General features: G+C 46.5%; 1 protein-coding gene across 1 annotated transcript in view; it reads right to left on the bottom strand.

Moving 5' to 3' along the window:
- MAP6 (microtubule associated protein 6) overlaps positions 1-27,972 on the bottom strand; it is a 45,513-nt gene that overhangs the window by 4,123 nt on the left and 13,418 nt on the right. Inside the window, exons 2-3 of the mRNA XM_055802918.1 lie at positions 11,271-11,484; positions 9,127-9,323 (exon numbers count right to left, since the gene is read on the bottom strand). Of these exons, the coding sequence (XP_055658893.1) occupies positions 9,127-9,323; positions 11,271-11,484 (411 nt within the window). The remainder of the gene's footprint in view (positions 1-9,126; positions 9,324-11,270; positions 11,485-27,972) is intronic.

The raw sequence follows: 27,972 nt of genomic DNA, 5'->3' as shown, positions 1-27,972 counted from the left end.
TGCAGCTGAGATGTTTGGCTGCTGGTTTAGGTTGTTCCAGAGCTTTTGCACTCCTGGGAGTCTAGAGTTTGGAGGAGGAGGCAGAAGCACTGTGAAAGCATGGCAGGTGGGAGCAGGTGAGGTGGCACACAGGAAAGGATGAGGGCATTACCTACACTAAGGGATCCTCTTTCCCACTGCCTCTTTCCAGCATCTACACTGGAATCCTTAGAGCCTGCAGATGCCAAGCAGAACAGAGTGGCAGGTCTCGCTTGTCCTAGATGAAATCTCCAGATTCCTCACTGAGGATAGGAGCTCTCCACACACTTCATCTCTTCTTTCTGCTCTTGCACACCTAAGGACAGGAACAGGCACTGAAGTAAGCCAAGGGGACTAAGCACTGCTTGATCCTTCTCCCACCCATGTCCACCAACCAGCTTCAGTTTGGCCTTGAGTTAGGACTACAGACCTAAGTTCCGCAGATGGCCCATGACATCAGACTGATGGCCGTACCGTGAGCTCTGCTGCTCACTCAGCATGGTAAGAAGTCTCCTTTGCTTCTGGCAAGGTGGTGTAACACCACTGGCAGTGGGGGTCACTGTGAGGGTAGAGGAACTGAGATGCTCCTGCAGCTTTCCTTGTGTGTATGGAGCACCTGGGAAGAAGCATCATCTCCATGTGCACTGATAGCTCCAGCCAGCACAATCCAAACTAGCACTTTCAGGCACTAAATTAGGACAAGGAGGCAGCAAGGAGCCACCTGGGACTTAGTCACAATTGGGTCCCTGCTGTACTCAGGTTGCAGGGACCTGAGTATGGGCAGATTTAGTCCTAGCCTGGGATGAAGGAAGCAGATGTTCAGGGCACCTTCTGGACTACAAGAAGCCTCCTGGGCATCCATCTCTGAAACATGTCCTGCTGCTAAGCCAGCTTCTGCTTCTTCCCCTGAGAGGTGCATCTGCTTGGATTTCCACTGACACGCTTCTGCACACTGTTTTCTGTATTGCACCAGGAAACACAGTTCCTTTACCATCAGCTGCTTCTGCTCTGGGCTACAAGATCTCTCCTTCATTCTCCTCAGTGGCTGCATTTGTTCAGCCACCTGTCAGCCCAGGACATCTCTGCATGAAGCTGGAGAAAAGCCAACCTCTTTACCAGACGCACCAGAATTGCAAAGGACAGAAGGTCATGCAGCTCTGAATATGCTGGGCTCCTATACAGACAACTAAACTTGTCTCTGTGGCTGTAAAGAAGAAAGAATGAAGGTACGGGGGAACAAAAACACTAGCAGAGTCATCCCAAAAGATCACGGATAGAGCTAGGACAGCAAGACTGACTGCTCAGTTGGCCATGAGGACAGACACACAGTACACTTGCAGACACATCTACTGAAGCCACACCAAGAAAGGAGAAAGGGCAATTGGTAGGTGAAGTATTATTTATTCTAAGCAGTGAGCGTTATCACATAGTAAAGACAAAGAAAAAGACTTACAGTCCGAGAGACAGGACATGAGACAGTAACTTGAGGAAGATGGGAAGGAGAAGGTTCCTGGCAGAGCTGATTATTTAGGATGACATGGAAGGTAAAGGTGCTGGAGGGGGAGAAGTGGGAAAAAACGAAGGGTTGGAGAAGCAGCTGTGGGACAGACAAAGAAAAGCTGGCAGGGATGATGGAGGGAAAATGATTTTGAAGGCAAGAAGGAATAGCAGCACTGTGGGCAGAGGGGGTCTGGTGGGGTGGTAAGAACATGGAAGGGCATGCGAAGGAGCCAACAGTGACAGAAGTCCGATCAGCAATGACATTTGGGGAGAGGGGAGGGAGCAGTGGCAATGGTGGCAAGCAAGGACATCCACTGTCCTGTGACTCCAAAATACTATTTCAGTAAAGGTGCCTTGCTGGCTTGTGTCCCTGCTGTTAAATCTCTTGGCTTCAAGCAAGGTGGCCACTGCTGAAGTGGTCCTCAGTTGGGTACTAAATCCTGAATCATGCCAAGGAGCAGGTCAGTCCAATGACCAGGGAGTACTCTCAGGATTTCCCTATCTTGACCATCGGGTACCGGCACCATCAAGTGCTCCTGGGTGCTGTTTAATTGCAGGAGACAGACCTATTTGTCACAGCCATCATGTGGTGAGATCCCCTCCATTACATGCCATGCAAGGTGCTCCTCACCCTTTGCTGTGACCCAGCTCTCCAGATCTCCCTCAGAGTCAGGCAGGGCACACAGGTCTCTGGCTCCACAAGAAGATACGGGAAGACCCAACTTTGCTCAGGGGCCTGAGGTTGCTGCATGTCTCAGGCTGGTTGGGGTGGGAGGTGGGCAGGTGACAACAAGAAGGGGTTCAGAAATATTTCCCCCTTTCCATCTTCCACACCATTGAACTGCCAACATTGAACGAACAGTTATGATTCCTCAGTGCTCTCATGTATTGCTAAGATCTGTCACTACTCTTCATCCATCATTTTTCTGGCACATGGTCCTTGCCATTGGTTTCCATGGAGCAGACTTCCTGCAGGGAAAGCTGGCGCTTTAGAAAGCATAAAGACGCCTTCAATCCATTAGCAGGCTTCTCTTTTATCCTTGGGTTCACATCCCCGCCACATGACAGTCCTGATTAGGCAGCTGTTTCCAAGGCACCCTGCAACAGAAATTAAGACTGTTTACAAACAATCCATAGTTCATGATAACCCACCAGTCCTGAAGTACTCAGAGCTGTGTTATCCCTCATCACAGATCTCTGAGCCTGTAAGAAGACCCAGTGGCATTACTGGAATTGCTCCCAACCCAGAAAGCTCATGTGAATATGGACAAATGGAAGTGGGATGTCAAATCCCCAACAGGATCAAACTTACCGTGACAGCTGGAACCTGGGAGAGCTGAAGCCCATGTCTGAACCATCACAGTATTTTCGAGCTGTGCAAAAGATACTGTTCTTAGTGCTGAACATGGCCATGTCATCATGTTCATACTAGGCAGCTCCTCTTCTTTATTTGACGTTGCTGTTGGGGATGGTGGTTATTCCTTGGATGCTGGGAGGTACCAGCTATGGCAGATACGTCTTCTTAGGAAGTCCCTTTCTCTCCTGCACTGGCACATCTCTATATAAATCCCAAACCCAAAGGATATTGTGACATAAGAGGCTGCATTTGTATAAGGGCTGACATGTCAGCTGATGAAATATCTGTACTCATCCTTTGACCTGGCTTTACCAGTCAGGGATGTAATAATGGTAACTGAGGTTTTCAAAGGAAGCTCAGAGATTCAGAGTGGCATAATTAGTAAATCTCAGTCCTGTGTCCAAGCCACTTAAGCTTCCATCTGATGCAGGGAACGGGATGGAGAGCATCAGGCAGGAACCTCTTCATCCACCCACGCATAAGGCTCCCGGGGAGGTGTGCTGGAGCCCTCAGCACGCCATGTATTTGAAAGTGACTGATTAAAATCGGAAACACACAGGCCACTCCTCATGGGGCTGCTCACACTGTGCAGTTGTTAAAGCAGCATCTCTGCAAAGCTGCACTCAGATGCTCTGTTATCAAGAACTTGAGAAGCAGACTTGACTCTTTAAATTCAACATGCCAATATTCTCTCCCACTTCCTTGTCCCCTCACCCAGACACCAACGTTGACAATTTGGACGATTTTTACTCCAGCCAGTGCCTCCGCACTAAATGCTCTTGTAAGACAAAGCATTTAATTTTCAGCAACCCACCTCCAGTGCTTTGCACAGACATCATTCTCAAAACAGCCCTTGGTAAGAGGTGGGCAGTGCCAGCCAGTAATGACTTGGCAAAGATGAAGGAGTGAGTCAGTAGCAGGGGGTTCAGACAGTGATGGTTAAAGACCAAATAGTCCAGGTCCCCATGCCTGTCATCAGGCCAGTAGGTCCTACTGTCACTTAAAAATGCACCCTGCCCCTTTGGGTGTTTAGGCTTTGCAATGCTGAGCGAGTTCAGAGAGCAACAGGCAGCAAAGGCATGTTTTCCAGCACTGAGTGTGGGTAGCTGGGTGGCACCAGATGGATGACCCATCCATGCTGCAGCACGGAAAAGACCCTGTATCCTTGTGTCATGGGCAAAACATTTTGTTGGCCAACATGGATTGTCATAGGTAAGCCCCCATCAATGACCAGTCTTTTAACAATGAACATTTTCTCCAATACCAACTGTGGAAGGGTGAAATGAAAAATCCCTGGACCTACAGCTCAGCTAAAACACTTTAAAGGTCATATAGTTATGTGTGATTGATGAATGGATGAAGCTGGTGGGGAAGGGAGAGGGAAGGCAGGGTGATACAGCAGGATATCAGAAAGCAGCAATGTTATTAGCACGTAGTCACAGATAGAATACTTCAAGAAGTGATCTGTAGACCAGGCAAGGATGAGAAGTAGCACCCAGAAACTGTAAGGCAGGAAAGAGCTGGTGCTCCACGGAAGTCAGCAGAGCTGTGTTGGAGGAGAGATTTCAAAATAAAACCCCAGTACAGACAAATCTCTCCAGGTTGGTGGGGATGTTATTGGAATATCCATTAAAAGAGAAAACATGATTAAAAATAAAAATTGCAGGTAGGATCTTACAGGCTAATTAAAAGAAAAAAGAGGTGAAGCTAAGATCAGGGTTCACCATTTAAAATAAAATTGTGCCTCTAGCTCTGCTTTCTTCTCAACCATCACCTTCTCCAGATAGACAATGCTTTCATTAATATAAAATGAGCGCTTTGCATTTCCACGGACACTGCCAAGCGCCTGTTCAATGGTGGCCAGGCTTGCAGCACACTAAAAGTGCTCAACCCAAGAATCTGCCACCTCTTTCAATGAGGATTTATAGCCCCTCAACCCCTCTCACGGGCCTTTCAGGTGGTTTGGGCCAGAGCAAAAGCTATAGGCAGTTGGAAAAGGGTCTGTAATTAAGTGACTTCATACACATCACCTCCCCTCCCTCCAACTCTTGATGGGGCTCAGTTTCTGCTCCCTGATCCAGCGCAACGTGGACACGAGCAAGGTGCAGCAGCAGCCTGCATGCAGGGCACTCACCAGGGACCCTCTGCTCAAGACACTGTACACATAGAAAAGAAAAGCAAACTACCTGCTCCGTCCACATGACTTCACTGTCCATCTTCACATTTGCAAATGCTTAGCTTTCCCATCAGGCTAGTCTGAGGTTAGCAGCCATCTAAAGGGAGTCAGACTGTGACAGCTCAGTTGTCCCTACGGCAGGCATGGAAGTGGCAGCTCTAAGCAACACAAATCTGATTATGGTTGGAAAGGTGTTTCACTTAACTGTGCTTCTTATCGAGAAAATAAGATCAAGGAGGTGGTATTCGTCTTTAGCATTTATTTATCATTGGAAAAGAAACCCTTTGAGCAAGCAAAGATCACAAGCACGTCACAATCAATTGGCTATACATTAACGTGTGTGTGTGTGTGTGTGTGTGTGATGCTCATTAGAACAGCAAGAATGAAAAAGCACCACAAGGAGGTGTGCTTAACACATTACAAGAGACAATCTGTGATATGCAACCAAACCCAGGCCACAAAATATTAATTAGACACTTCCTATCTGCCTCCAAGAGGCAAGAGTTTGTGGAATTCATGGCAGCCATGTTTTCACACTGGACGCGTTGCAAATGAAGAAGCATGTGATCGGTGTGCAAAGCAGTCAGAAAACAGGAGCTCAGTCAGCAATTAGCACCATTTTGCAGAAAGGAGTAACAGTACAATACAGTGAAAGTGAGAAAGCAAGCAATAGACAGCATAGGAATTTTCACAGGGTAAAAAGCAAAACATTTTTTTTTCTTTTTACAAGGAAAGCAAAACAAACATTACAAATTAGCAGTGAAACAGCATCTGCATTGTGGTAACTGGAAGCACAGAACAGCAGAGCACTCTTTCCCAGTGGGATTGACAAACTCAGAATCCAAAGTGAACATGAAAGGGCAGAGATTTGGTCTCCTTTCTGATAAACCTGAGTGGGTCAGATGGGCATAAAGTCTGTGGAAGGTGGAGCAATGCAGGATTTCACCCTGAGGCCTGACCTGCTGCAGTTCATGGCATTCAGTGTGATGCTAAACTGTGTGCTTGGGTGTAGGCTGAGGAAATGGTGCACAGGGAGCCCAGGATAGGACTGATATCCCTACTTTGCTCCTGTCTGAGAGGGAGGTCCCTAGGCCCTGCCAGTCTCCCAGGCTCTTTCTGCAAAAATCGAAACCTTCCAAGGATCATTCATCCTACCCAAAGAGAGGTGTCCAAAATCGGTAGATCAATGGCCCTTGGAAAGTTCCTTCACTAGAGAGGGAACTTAAGACTACGGGCTAGCACTTCATACCTAGATTTGGAATTAGATGCCACCAAAAACTTCATGTATTAAGGAAGAATAAGGCCATATCTTGATCACTCACTGAGCGTGGTTCATTCAAACACTGTGATGGATGCTCTTCATTGAGAAGAAGCAATCCTGAAGCCCTGGGTGATAAGTGGTTCATCCAGAGTCATGGAGATGCTTGGATTAGGTGGTCTGAGCACCTCAGTGATGTTCCTAGGGCAAAATTTGGTTACCCTTGAAGTCGAGGGCTAAATTCCCATTGAATTCAAGGTGAAATGGTGGCAAGTGTAGTGTCTCTTTCAATGTGGAACTTAGGGCCAAAAATAATAGGGAGAAAGGGCATGGTCTTTCCTTAGGTACAGTGAGATTGGGGTTACTGGTAACTGTCTGCATGCCTTCCTGACATGTTCTGCCTGCTGTGACATGTTACCTTCACGGCTGTTACTATATCCAGCGATAGGAAAGGACATCACTGAGGAGTGTGAAGATGCATGAAGCACCTAAATGCCAAGGAATCACATCAGGTCTTGGAACCTCAGGCTTCTCTGGCCAGTTGTCCCTTGTGCGACGGGGTGGGAAGAGCCACAAGCAGCACTCCGCTCTGCCAGCTCAATGCAAGCTGCTCTGGAGACAGAGCTGAGCTCTGCACTTGAGCAGTGCTGCAGGGGCTTCTGAGTGCTCAGGAAAGCAATGGTCAATATGGACAGGTCAGCGTCTCCATGGAGCATGCACATCAAAAAATGCACTACATTTGCAAAGATTTCCACAGTTTTACTTCCTGGAGGATTTCCCTGGTTTCCTCCTAAACATCGGAGGTTTAAATATATATATTTCTATATATTAATATGTATTTTCCACATACACAACCTGACTAGCTCATAGCACACAGTTCTAACACAGCTAAGCTTGGAAATACACCACTGATTTCAGAACACTACACTTACTTATACTCAAAGGTTTAGGCTGTTAGGCAAACAGGACACATCACACAATACACTGAACTTGGCATTTATTCATTACTAAGGCCAGCAAATGTCACTATATGTATACCACAGAGCTTTCCTCCTCTTTGGAAACTTTCTCTCAGCCTTGTAGCCCACCACTCATTTATGTTTCCAAAAGACCCAATTCTACTGGGGTGAGACCCCCAAAACAGGACTCCTCATCCTCCCAGCCCACCATCCCTTTTTCCGTTAGATAGTTTCACATCTCTAAAATACCCTAGCAGCAAGACTTCCCTCATTCGAACACCTCTACAGCAACAGTTCTGATGCTCTCCTCTTACACCACCATGCTTCCCAGCTCTCTCTTCGTTCTTCCTAACTGTCTGTTCTCTGAAAGTTTCACGCCTGACTGCATGTTAGGATAGAAAGAGTGAACTGCAAAAATAAAGGAGAACCCTGCATCTTGACTTGCAGCTGCTCTGCTACAGAAGAGTTTTAACAGTTCGGTTTGGTGGTATCAAGATTAATCCTTATGTATTTAGGACCCAATCCAGAAATCAGGCACATAAATTCGGATCGGGACCATACCTCTCCCAGCTCCCACTGACTTAGTGACTCAGATTCTGGGGTATGCAATGCCAGTCTGTTGGGCCAGTTCATACTTGCTCACAAATGGTCCCACTGTGTTTACAGCTTTCAAACTGGTCTTGCTGGGCTTGGGGATTTCTGAGAGTAAGAGCACAGTACATAGGATTGAAACCCTGAGATCTTGCCTGGAGGGAGTCTAGGGATCCCAGCAACTGGTTTATGGCCCTCTTAGAATGCTTATGAGCCAACATGAACTCCAACAGCTGGCAGAGTCAAAACAACGGGGGCTGACAGCTCTAGCCAACCTTGGTGACTCACTTCTTTCTACCCCTTGGAAGGTCAAGTCTGCAAACTAAACCCCTTTACAAAATCTAGCTCTGTCTACTGGCACCCCAGAAGTGAAGAAAGCAGACCAAGATCCAAAACAAACCAGGAATAACTAAAAAGATCTGTAACCTCAGGGAAACAATAGTGAAGAACAGCCTGCTGATAACCTAGTCTGACCTGCCACATGCTTGGGAAGTCTTCACTGCTCTCTGCGTCTTCCCCCACTCCTTTTTTTTTTTTTTTTTTTTTTTTTTTAAATCAAGGACTTCAAGTGGTGTTGATGGGTGAAGCTGCCTTGATGCAATTAGATCTAACCCCCAGCTACCCTGGGGGAGGATTTGGCCCTTAAATTGCACGGGATCTCCTTTCCCAGTGCTTCTTGGAGCAAAAGTCCCACCAGTGTCAACAGGGGAAGTTGCTCTTGGCCACACCACTGATTCCAGTGGATTTACATCAGATCCACAGCACCATGAATGAACCTCTGATCCTCTCTGCCTCAAAAACCTTTCACCTGCTGACACCAGTGGGAGATGACCAAACAATGGCCAACCCCAAAAGGGCCTCATGGAATGAGAGCACAGCCCCTCCACAGCTCAGTGCGCACTCCATGCCATCGAAGTGTTTAAAGACCAAGCCCAAGGGAAGGGACAGGCTGTTGGACACAATCATGGTTGATCCATCACCTTCATCTCCTATGACCTGCCCTGTGCATTCCCACATCCCTTACTCTGTGCAGAGCCGTGTTGTGCAGGCAAAGCAGAACAATCTGACCTCAGAAACAAGGATTCCCTAATCCTCCTTGGAAATAAAACAGAAAAGCTTCTAATAGAATCAGAACAAAAAGCAGATTAGAAGCCTCTAATTAATTTTGTGGCCTTTATTTAATCAAAGGAGAAAGAAAAAAAAAGGAAGAAAAGAAGAAAGAAAGGGGGGAAAAATGAGAAAGAAAGGAAAGTGCAGTGACATTTACTCTTTTGCCTCAGCCAGTTTATTGTTCATCTCTTTACTTTTCTCCTTGTCCTCTGGCTTTGCTGTGTTGGAGGTCTCGGCGCTCTTTTTCTTGGCAGCCCGGCCAGATGCAATCTGCTTGTCTTTGGCCTTTTTCAGGGGTTTATGGCTTGTTGTGGTCTTTTTTGGTTTGGGAGGCTTTACGCTAGGCTTTTCCACCTGCATGGAGGGCAATGTGCAAAACAACACCACAAAGATGGGGGGAGAGAGAGAGAGAGAAAGAGACACAAGGACAGGTGGAAAACAGGATTTAGATCAGAAACAGCACGAATGTTACTTATCTACTCAGCTATGCCCTGCCACAAAGGGAGGGGAACAGCTGGGTGCATGCTGAGCTGCAAATGGCCAAATCCTTTCATGGTGTTGATGCCCTCAAGTCACGTGCCCCTGCAGCCAGCAAAGCCCACTGTCTCCCCATCAAGACACAGTAAGGTAAACGGCAGAGGGAATATTATCAGTCATTTATTTTATCAATCCCTTCATCTTCCTCTGACTTCAGGAGGGACCTTGCAAGCCCACAGGGGATTGTCTCTCTCTGGATTCAAAGCAGAGAAATGGTGCTCAGGACAAAGAGGCTGCTATAAATCGCGCCGCCCTGCCCGCCCCCCCCGCCCCTCCCCCCCCCCTCCCCCCCCTCCTTGTACAACCTGGTTCCTCAGTCTATTTGTCCCTTAACAGGTTTCCACAATGAAGGAAAATTACTTGGGGATAGCTGGGGTGCAGGACACCAACTAGCACCTGAGCACAGTCCACAAAAGTGTCTTGCATCCACCTGTGTCTACAGTCCCTAAAACAGGGGTGACATCTTTGAAATTAAGGAGGAACAGAAACCTTCAGCTCCTCCGTGCTGGCCCTGCCATCCTTCTGACACCTCACAAATCTAAGCACTGATAAAGCCTGGGAAGGACTAATAGTTCTAGGTTTAAAACTGCACAGACTGACTCCTTTTATATGCATATCCTCTGCTGCTCCTAGAAAACAAGGCTAGAAGAACTTCATGCCCAGGCCTTTCTCGAGACACGTCCTCGATCTGATCAAAGGCAAAAGTGCTTACTGTCAAAACCTGTGGAGTGCTCCAAATTAATTGCAGGTGAAGATTTGGCTCTTACCATATTGCTCCTGATATTAAGTGTAATGTGGGGTGCCTATAGTTTTGGAGGAAGAGAAACCTGTCCTAGGAAATGACAATGCAAAAACCTCTTTATCTGGGTCCTGCCCTCACTTTTTTTGGTTTGATGTAGGGCACTATTGTGCCTAAAGTGCATCAACCTGTACTAAAGCCCACAGAATCACAGAATGGCTTGGGCTGGAAGGGACCTTCAAGATATCTAGTTTCAACCTCCACCCTCCCTGCCCCAGGCAGGGCCCCCTCCCGCCAGCCCAGGCTGCTCCCAGCCCCGTCCAGCCTGGCCTTGAGCCCTGCCAGGGATGGGGCACCCACAGCTGCTCTGGGCAGCCTGGGCCAGCGCCTCGCCGCCCTCACGGGGAAGGGTTTCTTCCTCATGTCCAACCTAAATCTCCCCTCTCTCAGCTTCAAGCCATTCCCCCCTGTCCCACCACTCCCTGCCCTTGCCCAAAGCCCCTCCCCAGCTTTCCTGTCGGCCCCTCCAGGCACTGGGAGCTGCTCTAAGGTCTCCCCGCAGCCTTCTCCTCCCCAGGCTGCACAGCCCCAGCTCTCCCAGCCTGTCCCCACAGCAGAGGGGCTCCAGCCCTCTGACCAGCTCCGTGGCCTCCGACGGGCCCGCTCCAACAGGTCCGTGTCCTTCTGATGCTGAGGACCCCCGAGCTGGATGCAGCGCTGTGGGGGGGTCTCAGCAGAGGGGAGCAGAGGGGCAGAGCCCCCTCCCCCGCCCTGCTGGCCACGCTGCTGGGGATGCAGCCAGGGCACGGGCGGCTTTCTGGGTGTGAGCACACATTGCTGGGTCATGTCCAGCTTTTCATCCACCACCATATCCAAGGTGGATCCCCAGATGCAGCCAGTGGTCAGAAACGAAGATGCCACATAAAGGGAATGACAGCAGGCAGGATTCAGCCCAGCCTTACTGTGTTGGACATGTCCCACCAGGAACAGTGATGGCACCGAGTCACTTCTGCCACCTTTCTCACCTTTGGCGGTTCTTTGTAGGGTTCGCTGTAGAGAGTGCGTATCCTTCTGCGTTCCAGGAATTTGTTATCAGCTGGAGCAGGCTTACTGGTTTCCCCCTTGAACTGAGCGCTGTAACTGGTTTCATGGATCATCTTCTCCTCTGGTGGCTTGTACTGGGCCTTTGCTTTTATAGCTTTCACAGGCTTGACGTCTACCCAGGGTCTGAACTCATTTCTGAAAATCAAAAAAAATAAGGGATTCAGGAATTAAACCAACAGAAGCATAGTGGTAAGATGGGAATGGAAATCCCCCATTCTCACCAAGGTCTATTTGGAAAGGCTTGTGCCTCCATCCAGTCAGGTTTACAAAGAAACCAGCTCCCAACAGCTCATTTACCTCATCCAAAACCCATCGACACACTAGGATTAGTTCAAATTAAAATCAATTCTATTAAAATCAGCCAGTCCTGAGCACTAGAGAACCTGCTAGTTGCATGGCAATGGTCAGGTGCCCTCTGCAAATCTGGCCTCAGATGTGACTGCAATGCTTTTTTTTGGAAAACAGGTACTTTTTTTGTCTCTCCAGCTTCACCTCTACACTGAAAACACCTGCAAGCAGGTCCTGACTCTTGCAATTAGGGTGGAAAAGACTATTTAGAAAGGAATACCAAAATTCAAGTTCTCTAACTCAAGACAGGACGGACACTTCTCAGCAAACTTCCCTGCAGGCAAGTGAGCTGGGTGATTCAGAAGTGTAAGGAGCCAAGATTTCCCAGACACCCCTTACACATGCCTGTAAACACAATTTTGCTTATATTACACCAAATTATATGCAACAGTTTTGTTAAGACTGTAAAGGAACAGTTTAAGACAAAATTGTTTTAAATGTAAATTCAAGCAGAGTAGGAAATGTAGAGTATTGTGAACTATGGCTTCTCTTTATTATCTGATGGTGAATTCTCGAGTTACTGGAAAAAATAACACCCATCTTTCATTTCTTTTGGACAGAGCTGCAACATTTTGGAGAAAAAAAACCCCAATCACATTTAAAAGATTTTTAGCATCTGCTGGACACATTCTGGTTCCCATCCACAGACCCCTTCTCTTGCCTTTTGTAGTTCTTCCCCAACAGTGCACCAACATCTTTCAGTTTTGAAGAAAAACATTTAAATTTTCTCTCTAAAAATTGCCATTCATATCAGGATGGGGATGGAGAAACCCCAAGTGTGTTGCTACTTTAAACAGGTTGTGTCCAGACATAGTCCCAGGTGGTTAGGACCTTAAGAATCCAGTGCAAGCCAGGAGCTATCCGAACAGTGCCCTCCGCAATGGGGTGAATTTTCCTTGGAAATCAAAGCCCTTATTTTAATTTTGGGACCTCTGAGGCAATGGGACTTTTAAGTTGCAGACTCTGTCCCTCCCGCCCTGTTCCACTCAACCACCTTTGGGTTGTGTTAATTCATTTTCAGCCTGGTTTACTAGGGAAACAAACTCTGTGTGAGGGTACTGCCAGTCATTCCCTTCGCATAATAGATTTGAACATCTTAATCAGCTTCAACCAACTTTGACAAATGATCATGGAGATACTCAGCTTTTACTTTTAGGAAGGTAAGCAGTTAGACTGAGTCCAGAGGCTCAGCTTCACTATGGACATACACAATTCATCAGTCACCAGAGGACCCACTCAGATGGGAAGGCTAGGCTGCAGAAGTTCATCTGTTGTCCCAAGGGTCCAGTGACAAATGATCCCTTCATGTGCAGGATCAGTGCAGCTCCCTGCCCACCCAGTACTACACTTCCCATTCACATAATCCCACTGCAAAGACAGAACAAACCTTTCTCTTCCAAGATAACTGCTGGCTGCAACAGTTCCCTGGGTGTTTCTCCTCCTAAGACACCTACATTAAGGTCTCACCATATCTGCAGGGTGACTGTGTCTGGACTTGCGGCAGTCAATATGGCTTGGCCAACACAGTTGGTGGAGCTTGGAAAGACCTTCGCAATGGCAAAGATGACTGCCTTAGGATGAGCTGAATGCCTCTCTGGGCTCCATTAACTGACTGGATCTCCACTAATGGGAATACAAACATCTAGCATGTGTGAAGACACTCACACGTACACCCCTAAATGTAGGTATCTTAATCTAGGAGCCAAATCCCATCTCCAACTCTTTACCCTTAGTGTTGATTTTACCTACATCTACTTTTTATTTCCCCGTATTTCTTCGTTTCCTTCCCCCTCTTTTACCATTCAGCCCTCCCTGGGACTGGATAATACAGCCAAAGGCCCAGGGTTACTGGGATTGTTTGAAGGATGCTATTCTTCATGAAACTGTAGCACTGAATGAGCAGTATGTGAATGGGCTCATCTGTGTCCCCTTCTTTCCCATTCAGTGAACGTCACCCATTTGTCCACAGACACTTCTCTGCAGGCCATTGTTAAAATATCCCTCCCGCATGAAGAGTTCAGAGAAAAGAAGAGGAAACATCTTTAAAAACCAGGATTACAGAACTGGATTAAAGATGTAAATACATTACTGACAAACTCAGAGTTCACCCTAAGCTGCTCAGAAGATAAGAGGTTTCTTCCTAGGATCCACGTTGGTTCCAAAGTAGGCTATGCATTTTCAATTGCCTTCCAAAAGGAATTAAATCATGCACCAGTTCTCTCTTTTCATGTCTATCTGTCACTCAGATTCCTTCCTAGCAACTTCTGAGCCCGTTGGCCATTTTCTGTCATATTTGTGTCAGAGGTAGGAATCTCCAAGGTAATAATCACAACACCTTTTCTCAAAATCAGTGAGTGGGCACAGGAGACACATCCAAACTGTGTTCTTCAGCTGAGCGAAAGACAGGCAAAACTCATTTTCTCACTCATTCTAAGGCCAGCTGGACAACCAGCCCACATGGACCACCAGGTCAATCAGCAAACCTACAGAACCAGAGACAAAGGATGGAAGCTGTAGTACCGTGCACAGAGGCTGGACTCCGAAGATGGAACACAAACCAGGATTTATTAATTCTGCTGCTCATAAAATGCTGGTATATAGGGAGGTGAGTTTTGAAGCAGTGTGATCGTATTTGTTACCCTAGTGCCTGGCAACCTCATTTTGTGCTGCATTATGCAAACATGCAGAAAGAGGCAGACTGCTCCCTGAAAAGCCTGTGATCTTTGTAGAAGAGGCAGACACATGAGGTGAAGAAAAGGGAGAGAAAAGCCTTGTGCTACCTCTGGGCTGGCAGGGAATGCATTTCTGCACTCCCATGGGCTGGCTGCTGAAATGCTACAGCAAGACATCATGCAATACAGCTGGGCTCTTAATGCAACAACCTATCTCATTTGACTCAATTTGAGCACAAATTCCTCTGCTCTTCTCCGTCCTTGCTTTGCTGGTCTTAAAGCAGATGTAACAATTCTCTGAGTACTCAGCTCTGCCACACTTGGCAACAGGACCCGTGACTACTCTGTGTCTCCCAAGATGACCCTGGCATTGCAGGCCAAGGATAGACCAACAGCTGTTCTTAGAGCATCAGCATGCATCCAGCAACATCCACCAGCTCGGAAACAGCTCAGCCACAATCTTCTCTGGAAGAGGAGGATAGAAGGGTATTCATCTTGAAATATTTTACAGTGTTGACAAAGAAGTTGTCAACATCAGGTATGTCACATGGATTCAGCGCACATCTAGAAATATTATGTTGCCCAGAGAGGTGGTAGATGCCCCATCCCTGGAAACAGTCAAGGTCAAGTTGGATAGAACTCTGACCTAGTTGAAGGTGCCCCTGCCCATGGCAGGGAGGTTGGACTAGATGACCTTTGAAAGTCCTTTCCAACCCAAACCATTCTGTGATTCTATTCCAAATCCTTTCCAGACAAATGTCTGTGATTTCACATCACCAGCTATTACACTAGAGCCAGTTTCTTTCAAGCATGTGAGAAAGCATGTGTGACGTTGGCATGGAGTCCTACTACACCTTGGGTGGACCAGCTACTCCCTGCTGTGATCACGCTGAAGGACCCAGTGTGCCCAATTCTGCATGATCTGCTGTCCAGAGCTTGCAGAGGCAGTAGAAGGAGGAGAGAAACTCAGATCATTTACTACAGCTACGTCTGGTGCAGCGAGCTGATCTCAGTGCCTATTTTTGATATTCAGGCAACTTATAAACTCAAAAAAAAAGTTACTAGAATAGACACGGGCTGTTCTGTGCTGGTTGCGTCAGTGCCCAGAAATTCAACTTACCATGGTTAATTAGCACAGAAGTACTAATTTCTGTATCTCTCTGACTCCACCACAGATGAGTGAAGGAAAACAGCCTATTGGGAACTACCCTTGAAATATGTCAGCTCCTGAACTCAGCCCAACAATTGCCCAACAATTTACTAGTTACCCTGGGCCAAACACGTAGGCAGGAGTGTGCTAGCAACTTTGCAGCCTGAATCACCATGTTTAAGTGGCAGGCACATTGAGTTTACTCACGCAAAGTACAAATGAGGTGGCAGGTGCCCTGCTTGGGGTCTGCATCTCTATTGATTGTAGGGATGATGGGGAAGTCTCAGGAAGGTGACCTAAATCCCCATTCCAGGTCTGGGGACTCTCCATCAAATGTCTGTCTGATACTGTCCTACGTCACCACGAGCTCATGTTGCCCAAGCAGCACACAGCACTCCTACAGCCTCTTAGGGCAGTCATACTGTGCTATCTGGAACTGGCCTGATGGTCTAGGATATTTATGTTGCTTTATAAATTTATATACTTCTTATATGCAGCAAAGAAGTGAGAGGAAAAGCAGCAGCTTTAAGAGCTGATTTATATTATTTATTTAATTTTTGTTTGTTCTGGGAATACTAAACATCTGTTCTCTAAGTTTTTGTAGAATCACAGAACAGTCTGGGCTGGAAGGGACCTTCAAGACCAGCCAGTCCCACCCCCTGCCCCGGGCAGGGCCCCCTCCCCCCAGCCCAGGCTGCTCCCAGCCCCGTCCAGCCTGGCCTTGAGCCCTGCCAGGGATGGGGCACCCACAGCTGCTCTGGGCAGCCTGGGCCAGCACCTCGCCGCCCTCACGGGGAAGGGTTTCTTCCTCATGTCCAACCTAAATCTCCCCTCTCTCAGCTTCAAGCCATTCCCCCCTGTCCCACCACTCCCTGCCCTTGCCCAAAGCCCCTCCCCAGCTTTCCTGTCGGCCCCTCCAGGCACTGGCAGCTGCTCTAAGGTCTCCCCGCAGCCTTCTCCTCCCCAGGCTGCACAGCCCCAGCTCTCCCAGCCTGTCCCCACAGCAGAGGGGCTCCAGCCCTCTGACCAGCTCCGTGGCCTCCTCCAGACTCATACCATAACGGTTGCTCCTGTAAAACTAAAGCTAACCTTGGTTTGGAGAAAGCCGCTGCAGTTTTGAGACTGCCCTCATGACTATTTAACATCCCAAAGCCAATTTGTGGCAAAAGTGCCCAAAAGTTATAAATTCTGTCTGCAATCTTAAATAAGCCCTGAAAATGTTATTTTTCCCTATTTTAAGAACAAGAGGTCATAGTGATGTCTGGAGCACCACAGACCACTCCGCACAAAATTAGCTCTGAAAATACTTCAGGAGCATGCTAAGACCCCATCCTAAAAGAGCTCAGCCCCAAAGCTCACCTTAAATGTGAACAAAAGCCTTTGCTCACACTGCAAGGATGGGTCATGAGCACCGACTAGCATCAGTGTGGATGTAGCCAACAAGGCACAGCTTAGTCCAGCTCTGTAATTCTTTATATAAGGGATTTTCGTTGCTTTTAATTTTGCTGAGGAGGATTTTAAGATTTGCTATCTTGGCATGAAATGGACGCGTTGAACTGAAATAGCAGCAAATTACGCGTTTCCTAATTTTCTGCCTAGCTCAAGTCCCAGCCTTGTAAAGAATAAGAATTAATTCAGGAACCCAGCACTCACCTGAAATGGAAATCAAACTGAAACTCAACAAAAAGGTGTATATGAGGCCTAGGATGACCTTTTGCAAACCAAGTCCAACACAAAAAATTCCCAGTGAAGATAAAAGTTTAGCCATCTACCCACCAGATGAGAACGCAGAGCTGCATAGGATGGGGCAGATGTTTTAGAAATTAATAGGTAGAAGATCTCATGACAGTAGCCTGGGGACATGGTGGTCTGATCTTTACCCATTAAAGCCAAGAGTTGCTCTCCACATATATCAGTGGATACCATGCTGCTCTTGCGTGGGGCTTCATCCACTCTGGTTATGTTATTTTAATTGCATTTTTCCCTTGGCTGAGGCTTGCTAAAGGTGGTTGCAGGGGAAGGTGACCTGAACACCCCCCTGCATCCCAGCCAAGAGACACGGGGTTGATGTGAGCCCCAAGCTACAGCATGCAGCTGTCTCTGGAGATGCTCACCAACACTCGTGTAGGCATTGATTGCCTTCATCTATTGATGCCAGAGCAAAGCCAAGAGGAAAAAGGAAGGGGAGACAGGGCCAGGTTTAACCACTTCAAGGCTTCCACCTACTATGAAAGACTTTGAAGGCAGGTTATGTTTGTTCAGAGCGAGCACAGGATGTCCATCTATTCTGCTGACAGCAGTTTTACTGGCACTGAGCCAGCCCAATTCCGTCATCTTAACATGCAGAAAAGGGAGATTAGGAACTTCATGGTGGAGTCCTGCACAGGGATATTTCTAGCTTAATACGGAAAACTATGGCTCAATCAAAAATGAAAAATATTCACAGTTTTCACTGGGGGGAAAATCCTTTACAGAATGTTTGGCCTGAAACACTTCATTCATTCTAAAAGTAAAAGTTCTTTTTCAGTTTCTTTAATTATTTTCCATCCCTTTTTTTTCCTTATTCTACTCAGGACAATACAAAAAGACTATGAATCCCCTTATGAAGCAACACATCAAACTGCCTTATAAGGAATATTTCAGAACATCACATTTCTCTTCAATATTCCTCTAAACAAAACAACAATGAAAAAATAGACATTTGGGCCAAACTAAGTAGCAAATTTGTTTGGGATTTTCAAATTATTTTGCGTTTCTGCAATAGAGAAATAGAGAATTTGCTCTCAAATATTCTCCAGCTCCCTTTTCTGTCTTAATGCAGGGAAAGAGATGTTCAGTGAAATTAAACAGTGGGAACTCCAAAATCAATGATAACGGCTGGTCGAACTCTGGAACACAATGCCAAAGGAGGTCACTGAAGCTCAGTATATAATGAAATTTAATTAGTTCATGGTTGTTTAGATGGATATTGAGAATATTCAGAGTTCTCAAAGGAAATTTCAGCAACACATCCTTGAGATGATACTCATTAACACTGCTCTTCAGCATTTAGCTGTTCTCTACAAACTATGGGCCAAAGCAGGAGCTATTCCACACTGCAGGAATCTCCTCCAACCTCCCTCCGGTTGTCTGGTCCTGGCTGCGATCAGCCAGAAGACACTGGAGTAGCTGGACTGTAAGCCAATTCTGCTCAGAGAGGATTGCTCACATGACAAGCATGCACATAGCTTGATCCTAAAGCTGTTCTCTAATGTGAACAGAAAAATTCCATTCAGACTTAGAATAAACAGGCTGTGTATCCTCCTGCAAACACAATTAATTTTAAAGAAAAGCCTGATCAATGGTTACTGTTCTGCAAGAGCCAAAACATGACTCCTAACACATTTTCAGCAATAAAGAAACACTGACCCATGCTGAGGTCCCTCATGCAATAGTAAATGGCACAGTGTGTTCTTGCCTCCCAGAGAAGTAAGTCTAAAATCCTGGACCTGGATGATTCTATGCTGCTCGACACATTGCTTCACCCCAGGACACTGGCTTCCACCATTTCATCCCAACTCTCACCCCAGCCCCCTTTGGTTGAAAGGTCAATTCCAACCAGCTCCTACTGCAATGGTCTTGTCAACACACACAATATGACACAAATACAAGAACCACCTCCGTCATTGTCTGCTGCATCAAGTGCCCTGTCCCCCACTCCTACGTGGATGCTTAATGACAGCTTTATCCTCTAGTGCCCATGCTATTCTCTTGTACACAATAATTTACTGTAAGGCTGCACTGAGACTATGAATGGTATAATGAAGCTCCTGGTGCCCAAGATTATTTTCTCCCAAACATTAATAATCAACCTCTAAGACATGCGCGCACACACACATCCATACATGTACACAGAGCAAGTCAGTGTGGATGAGCCAGTATCTAATGGTGTACAAAGGCTGAAACAGTGACATATTAATGCATGCATTTGAAACTTGGACAATGCACAAAGGAGTAAGCGTGAGCAGGATCAGGAGGGACAAGTATCTGTGGGCATCCTTGGTTAGGGCCCACCAAGTACAGCACTAGCATAAAAGAGGAGGAAAGTGCCAAGCCTTCAACAAGGCGACTTCGGTACTGGCTGAAGCAGGCTATGAGTAAGATAGAATTTATGTCCTGAAAAAGGATGAAGTCATTTAGCAGAGCAGAACCATGGTGCAATCCATTTATAAAGGCTGATTGAATCAGCTGCCCACAAATCATGGATATTGCTTTGCCTGAGGGCCACAGAGCAATGCCTTCCAAGGAAGCAGAACTATTGTGCATGCTGTCATGTCAAAAACGTCATAAATACATGACTGCAGGTGATGGTGAACATTGCAGAGGGCCAAAGAGCTGAGAGAGCAACATAGCTGTGGGAGAGTAACCCCAAGAGTAACAGCTTTGCCACTGCCCATGCACAGACAGTTGCTACTCTGAGCACAGAGAACTGAGGACCATCCGTGAGGAAGAGCCAGCCACTGGGACACTGAGCAGCATGGAGAGGTCCATGTATGATAGGAAAGGGTGAGATAAACCCCCACACTCAGGCTAGGTGGCACATCTGGGCACCTTTGACACGCAATGTCCGTTTTGTGGACCTCAGAGTAAAACACCAGCACCCCCGGGATCATCTCCTTCCTTCCACCGCTACCTTCACATTAACGCTACTCTACAGCCTGCAGCATTCACCCAAGTCCCTGTGCTCAGCCAGCCACGGGGAAAGCACAGTTTGAGCCACACAAAGGATGTCCACCAGCATCTGCTACAGCCCGGCAGCCCAAGGCCCTCCCTACCTCCTGGTAGCTAAACCCAACCAACAGGAAAAGCATGGACTCTGGGGAACATCACACCAGGAGATCCCACTGCAGAAATGCCAGAAACCAGGGAAAGGTCCATCTGGAGACCTGGAGAGAGGTTAAACCCAGTGATAGCCGAGACCTCAGGAACCCTCCTGGTGTGCGAATCGCAACCGCATGGAGATTCACCCATTTATACCTCTCTGATTCTGCCTCGACGTTATAAGCTCATGGGTCCTGCTAAGGAAGCGACACATGTTGGCCATTCCATACAGAAGCTTCTGTGCTGTCTTCATACATGCTTAAGCCTGTAAAGTTGGTGTCACCAAGGAAGCCAACCAATGCAGACTGCTAGGAACACTCCCAGCGTGATCACAGCCTGACATTTCTGAGCTTGCTTGCAGAAATAAACCATCTGTAAATGTCATGTTCACTCCTGGAAAATGGGTCAGGTCAAAGCTCTGCCAATATCCCATTTAACGCACTGTATGTCTGTTCTCCAGCTGGCTGGAGTAAGAGCAGTGTCTCATCCCCCTTGTCCTCCAAACCGGCAGATGACTGTGAAATTTGCCACAGGGTTAAACAAACAAAGCAGCTCATAGCACAGACACTTTGACGTAGAAGCATCTTTATCAACATGGTGCTGTAGCAAGAACAGGATTGGGAAAAGTGTTGCCAATAGTCAGATCTGGATAGGCTGGAGAAACTTCAACAGCATGAGAAGAGCCAACGTGCTCCTGTGAAGAGTTTGCTGGGCCAAAGAGCATCATATACCTGACTCCAAGACAACATGGGACAACTGCACACCTGCATCAAGGTATGGACACATGAATTAACTAAACTACGCTCATCCCTCAAGGTCCCAGGGGAAAAACATGTTGAGAAGAAACCATCATAGTGGGAAAAGTGGAGGAAGTTGCAAAGACAACACTGCGTGGTAAATTCTGCTCTTCAAGTGCAATGATTTTTCAGTGCAACTCATGTGAAGTGCAATGAACTCATTCAAATATCCGATGGGATACAGAGAAACAGGCAGTGCACACTGGGTGTGTCTCCAGCTAAAGCCAGCCTGCCTCTGCCCATCCCCACGCAATGTGGCACACTGAAGCTGTGCTCCGCTGGTGGCCTCGCGAGCCTTTGGCTCCAGTGGGATTCTTGCTAGAGAGATGTTTTCAGCACCTCGTTTCTAGTGTCTGAAGACACGAGAGGCGAATTAAAAATGTATTATTTCAGTTCAGCGAAACACTTCCAGCACATGCACAGTGGCTCTTAGCTGCTACTTCCATGTAAATACGGGCATAAGTGACTGCCTGAGTCGGAGACTGGTAGGGCAGGCGGCAGAAGCTGTACGGGAATCCACGATGTGACTTGTCAGTGCGGCAATCTGGTGCAGCAAGATGTGCCAAGGCTGAGGAAAATGAAGCACTTTAGGTCAAATGAAGCAACTGCGTTTCACAAACTCATAGTACAATCAGACCACACCAGAGATCCAGCAGCAGGATGGGGAGGGAACCCAAAGGCACCCCATCACCTTCAGCAATAGCAGGCCAGACACCTACAGAACCGAAGAGCTGCTGCCCAGGGAGATGAAGGTTGGTGCATAGAATCTTATCATAGAATCACAGAAGGGTTTGGGTTGGAAGGGACCTTCAAGACCACCCAGTCCCACCGCCCCTGCCCCAGGCAGGGTCCCCTCCCCCCAGCTCTGCAGAAATCTTTCTTGGGAGCTCTGGTGGGAAGCCCTTGAGCTCATCACCAGCTCCTGTTCCCTAGATCCTGGCCCTTCTCCAGGCTGGGGATGCTTCAGTGATGCTGCAGTTCAGCTGCATAGGAACCGCAAGGTTTGCCCTTGAGGCAAAAGATGGAGACGAGTGGTGCTGGGGATGACAGGTAAGATTTTGTCTGAATTTATTCAATTATCATCGAAATCACAGATGCAGAAGGATGGGTCTCTCCAAAGGAAGGTCAGGACATAGCTGTCTGACATGAAATAGCTCTTCTGTCACAGCAATGCTATTTGGCTAGCTGTATTTTTCTGCTCCCTTCAGGGAATCATTACTTCCCTTATTTCTGTATTTCTAATGCAGCTCAAAATTAGCGTTGCCCTCTGATTTTATTTCTAGTCTGCGTGACAGCGTAATCGCTCACCCTGGCACATGAGCAGAAGTAGATTCAGCAGTAAAGGGAGTAAAGGAGGAAGATGGTGAAACTTAAATAGCAGCTATTGTTTTGCCACTGCATTGATGACTCGGAGCATTACTATTTGCTCCTCACTGTAGTAGCTACTATATGACTGTATCTGAATACCCTTCACAAGATGACTGGGCACCAGGCATCCTAGGAATCATACACATAAAATATGAAGAAACTTGTTAAGTCACAGTCTGCATTTCAGTTAAAATATGGAAGCAGTTCTATTGCTTTCTGTTGCTCTGTTCAGACCTAGTCACCTGATTCCAAAAGGTTTACATGTCTGAGATGGCATCAAGGCAAATGCTAGGAAAAGGGAGATCATGGATCAGGATTCCCATGAACATTCATGGAGGAGGCATTGAGGAACAAGGACGTTGACCACTAAGTACAAGAGCAGTAAACCAAGCCCCATGGCAAATTTAGTGCCCAGAATATGTTGTATTCAGGTTTTTCTTTGCACTGGGCTGGAGCAGTAACATGCTGCTGAAAGTCCAATGCAAAGAAAATCTTGAATACGACATATTACTTCTGTACATACTGCCCATAGTAGGTAAACGCATGGTCTATCCCTGCCGTCTCCTGGCAGCATCCCCCCTCCACCTCAATGATCCTGCAGAGCTGATGGAGATGCTGATGCAAGGTCACAGCCTCAGTTGCTGCTCACACCAAGATGTATCTCCAACGTGCCTACGGGATAGAGAAGCCTGCAGCTCAGCTTAGAGGCCAAGCAACCAGGATGGCCTCTTATTTTCTGTGAGACCACTGAAACCTGGGTGTTGCAACAACCAGGTATCTCCTAACTGATCTTAAACTTCAGTAACTCAGAGCCTCTAAGCTAAAATATCGTCTGTGAATGCCAAGTGTACACATATGCTTAAGCTCCAAAGACACCCAATTTTATCCTTTTCTAGTCTACAAAGTAAAACATAGGAAATAACGTATCATCCAAATGTCTTTCATATATATACATATATATGCTTTGGATGCATAACATCTTATTCTCAGAAAAGGAAAGAGAGTTCAAATCCATGACACTTTATACAGCATTCATCTGCAAAGCATGCTGGCGAGCGGCCACCCATCCCCACCGTACAGAGGCTTGTGGTTTCCCACTGATGGGTGCAGATATTTTTTGCAAGAACTACTCTGGCAGAAATCCCTTGAATCCATCAGCTGGGGTACCAGGTCCAACACAATGAATATTTCACAGCAAAAAGCTCTGCAGCTTGATAAGCTGCATTTCTACTGTGTCCCACGAGGCAGTGCAACAACCACACAGCCTCGAATAATGCAATACAGAACGTGGATGAAGGCAGATGAGCCTACATTTGGTCTGATCACCTGCCTCTGCCATGTGTGTTTGTGTATGTATTTGAGCTCGTGCTATTTCTTTACAAGATTTTTATATATATAATGAATCTAAAATATTTTTTTAGCATACAAAAGAGACAGCCAGTTGCTGGCTTTGGCAGAGGGCTTAATTCTGCTTTCCATTTTACATCTTCCTGTGCAACGTACCCATTCAATGTTTCTTCAGTTGAAATTAAGAGGTTGTCATTGTTTTTAACTGGAAGAACCGTTAACAGAGTTGGGCATGAACTAAGCAGGTGAAAGAAGAGAACTGAGACTTGAGCAAGCATCTTAAGATAAAGGATTACTGAGCTAAGGAAGAGCAACAAAAAGCTGAGTCAGGTCCCCACCCCTACCCCCCACCCCCTTTACCCTTAATACTGCCTTATTTCGAGGGCTGCAAAATCTAGAGGTAAGTTTGATTTGTGCTGTGGATGATAAGGTGCAGAGCTCCTGCTCCAGAGTTTGCATGACATATGCAGAATCACTGGGGAGGAAGCACAGAAATTACACTGAAATTGCCCTGGGGGCTATGGGGAAGGATGTTCTAAAAGCACCACGGAAAGAACTAAACTGGGCTGAGCAGACAGGCGGAGAGTTTAGGGGGTCAGTGTGGGAGAACTGGGAGGTAGCAAGGTTTCCTTGGGAAGTGTCCGAAGTTTAATATGCCTGTGCATCTTTTTAGGAAGCCCTAAAATAGACCACCACAAACACCAGGGCTGTATGCATGTGATGGGGAGCAAGATTTGGTCCATTAAAGTGTAATACTCAAGTCCATGCCACTTCCAGTTAACCCATCATTCTTTTAGAAGCTCTGCCTGCTTGCAGGTGGTACAAAAGGAGATGAATTGTAGGAAATGAGAAAACTAGTGTAGAAAATGCTTGTCATTTTCCCACCCCACCTCTGCAAGTTTGGGAAACCACCAGCATCACTTGTGCATCAGTAATGATGTAATGGGGAGACTCTGGCTCTCCAAGAACTGGATTAGTCCCATGATATTGAATCAGTAAATACTGGGATCATCAACACTATCTCAGGAGAGTCTGGGAGACAACACAAGGCACTGGAGCAGATGGCTGTATTGTGAAATCTCCTCCTAATTAGGTAGAACAAGGACCAATGTGAGTGAACAAAGCAATTACTGGTCACTGCTGGTACCGTGCTGTCCACATGAAATACATCACGAAATGAAATAGGGTAAGGAGGACTGTCAGAAAGCTTTATACAGGAAATGGTGAGAAAGTAGATTCTGGAAGGACTTTGGTTATTCCATAATTAATTCATTGTTTTCAAGGGCTTCTCCAGTGCTTGTAAGGCCTGGAAAGCCCTGAAAGTGAAGCGCAGATACAATGGGTTGTGCCTTTACATCAAAGTAGCCCATGTTCAGAGGCCCCTCACTGTGCTTGATCAGAAGCATCCCTCTGAGCATCCCGAAATGATCAGGGAAACACACCATTCACACACACATGATCATGGCTCCATGCTACCAAGGCTGGTACTCTGCTCCAAAGGAGAGGCATGAGGCCGAAAGGAGCCCCAAAATCAGAGTGTCTGGAACCTAAAGGCACGGCACAGCAATAAGCAGCATGCAAAGTGTAGGATTTACTCCCCTTAGGAGGAAAAAGTGGAGTAGAGACATGGTTTTCTGTTTCCAGATGCAAGGAGTCTACATGTAACATACTGGGGAGCTAAAACCAAGACGAGATGAAAGAAAATCCCAGGGTATGCATACAGCTGCCTGTGCTAGCAAGGGGGATTTAGAAACGCTGCATGCAGGAAACAAAAAAAGGAGGTAAGAACCGAGAAGCACCCAAGAGACTCAAGGGACCATTCCCATTTCAGGAGCATCTTGCACCAACATGGTTTTGGAAGCTGATGGGGTTGTTACCACCCAGTGGTCTGATGTTCTGGGGTCTTCTGGCACCTCCAGACCCAGCCTGATGCATCTGGAGGAGGTTGCAAATGGGCCACTTGCTTTAATACAGTGCTGGGTGTCCAGATACACCCAGTCTAGAGGACGGTGCCATTGTAATGTGGTGATAAATAGCCCTAAAAATACAACTAGATCATGGAAATCCACTTCCCAAGGATACTATTAATGTAGGAGTGAATAAATATATCAGTCCACTGCACACTCTCTGCAAGCACCTGCAACCACAGACCTACCTGCCAAAACCCAAGCCCAGCTGCCAGCACAGTGTGCACTGCAATCCATTTCCTTATTTTTAAAAAAAAAAAAAAAAGGCAGCTCCCAGACAGTAAATTTGGAGACTAAAAATTAAAAGCACCAGTTTGGTAAGTCTTCTACAAAGAACTGGAAGGAGGATGTGTTATTGCTGAGCACTTCTGTGCGCACAGCAAATGTTTGCAGCCTCTCTGAGCCATTTGTTACCTACTGGGTAAATGATATGCATCTGGAAATGAGACAATCTGCAAATACTTCTTCCTTTGGAGCTGTTCCAAGCTTGATCAAGAAATAAAACATGCTAGGGACAAATGTATTAAGCAGGTACTTAACTGAGAGACCAGACGAGGGAAGAAGGCACTGTTGTCTCCCAGGCAGAGCATGCATGTTTTAAACACACCCATAGATTGATATTTATTGCAATTGACAGAACAGAAAGGCTCAGAAAAAGCACTCCTTCCCCTCCCATAAATAATTCATCCCTTGTAGCAGTTCATAAATTGTTTATATTAAGTAATAATTAAATACTGCATTACAAAAAATAACTAACATTCCAGCCAAGAGAAAAATCAACCCAAAGGAAGGCGGGGAAAATTATTGCCTTGAAGCTGTGTTTTCTTCTGGGTTTTCTCTGCTGAGAGCAAAGCTAAAACATTTAAAAGGAGCAATTCTTGGCTGCACGCGATGCTCCCTCAGCTCTGTTGGATCAAATCCTGATCCTGCCTGGAATGATAGGGCTTTTTCCATCGATCTCTGCAATATCCACATGGAGCCTGCTCTCCCCATGCAGGCGGTTTTCAGCAGGGCAGGGTCAGCGGTCCCATATTAACCTCTGCTGTCAAGCAATGAGGTTTTTGGTTTCAAATCACTGGCTCTACACGCATGTTAGCAGGCTTTGAGACCACTAATGCTGCATTTGGTCTTGGTTGCAAACACACAGGAAGTCAAACATGGGTTAAGACTCCAAACAGTTGGATGCCAATATGGAATGAAGGACTGGGAGCATGGCAGGGAAAAGGAGAGGGTAGTGGGGTAATGACTGAGGATCAGCAGAAGCCATCAAGATAATAAGAATCAAATGCCACCATGCATATACTCAGGCACCTTTTATTAAAACCATAATTGCTTGATCTGACCTGTGCCCTAGGGAGCATGAAGAAAAGCAAGCAGCACCAAGGTCACCGCAGACAGAAAATCAATGCAGGGAATGAATGGTAATTACTTTTTTTTTTTTCCCTAGTTTCAAAGAGAGGGACTGGGGAGATATCCTGCTAGCATCTCCAGAAACGCACAATATCCCTCAGACTTGCTCCAGCAAAGCACTTGATACATTTTTGACTTTCAACATCCAAGTCTGGCTCCTCTTGACTGTGAGTACAGCAGGTCTGAGCATCCCAACGGACCACTGTATTTCATATATGGAAAGACAATTATCCATTTCTCTGTGGCACTCTCTCTCTGTTCAAAACCATTCAATACTTTCCAGCTTTCTGCAACAACCATGTGTGTCCTCAGGACTTTCTCTGGTCCACAGCTATGCTGAAGTACAAAGCCAAAACCTGAATAAAAGAGTCTACCTGAGGCTTTACGAATGTGGAAAGATGTCACATCTTAGATGTCAAATTCTGCTACATACATCTCAGTACATTACTTGCCCAAAAGTGGGGTTTTTTTATTATTTTTGAGTGGGTTTGTTAGTTTGTAGTTTTTTTAATGAAATAACATTGCTGACATGATTTGTGATTCACTGTGGAACTGCTCCTGCACCAGCTGTTCCCATCTGCACTGGTGCCACCACCGATTCCTACCTCTGCGTCATGCTCTGCCCTCACCTCTCTTGAACTACTTCTCATTTATTGCAGCCTGTTTCTCCAATATGTCAAGATCTCTTTGAACTCTAATTCCAG

Source organism: Falco peregrinus, chromosome 4 (assembly GCF_023634155.1).
Source record: "Falco peregrinus isolate bFalPer1 chromosome 4, bFalPer1.pri, whole genome shotgun sequence".
Classification (NCBI taxonomy): Eukaryota; Metazoa; Chordata; class Aves; order Falconiformes; family Falconidae; genus Falco; species Falco peregrinus.
Note: the sequence above shows the minus strand (reverse complement) of the source record. Positions and strands in the feature narration are given on the sequence as shown.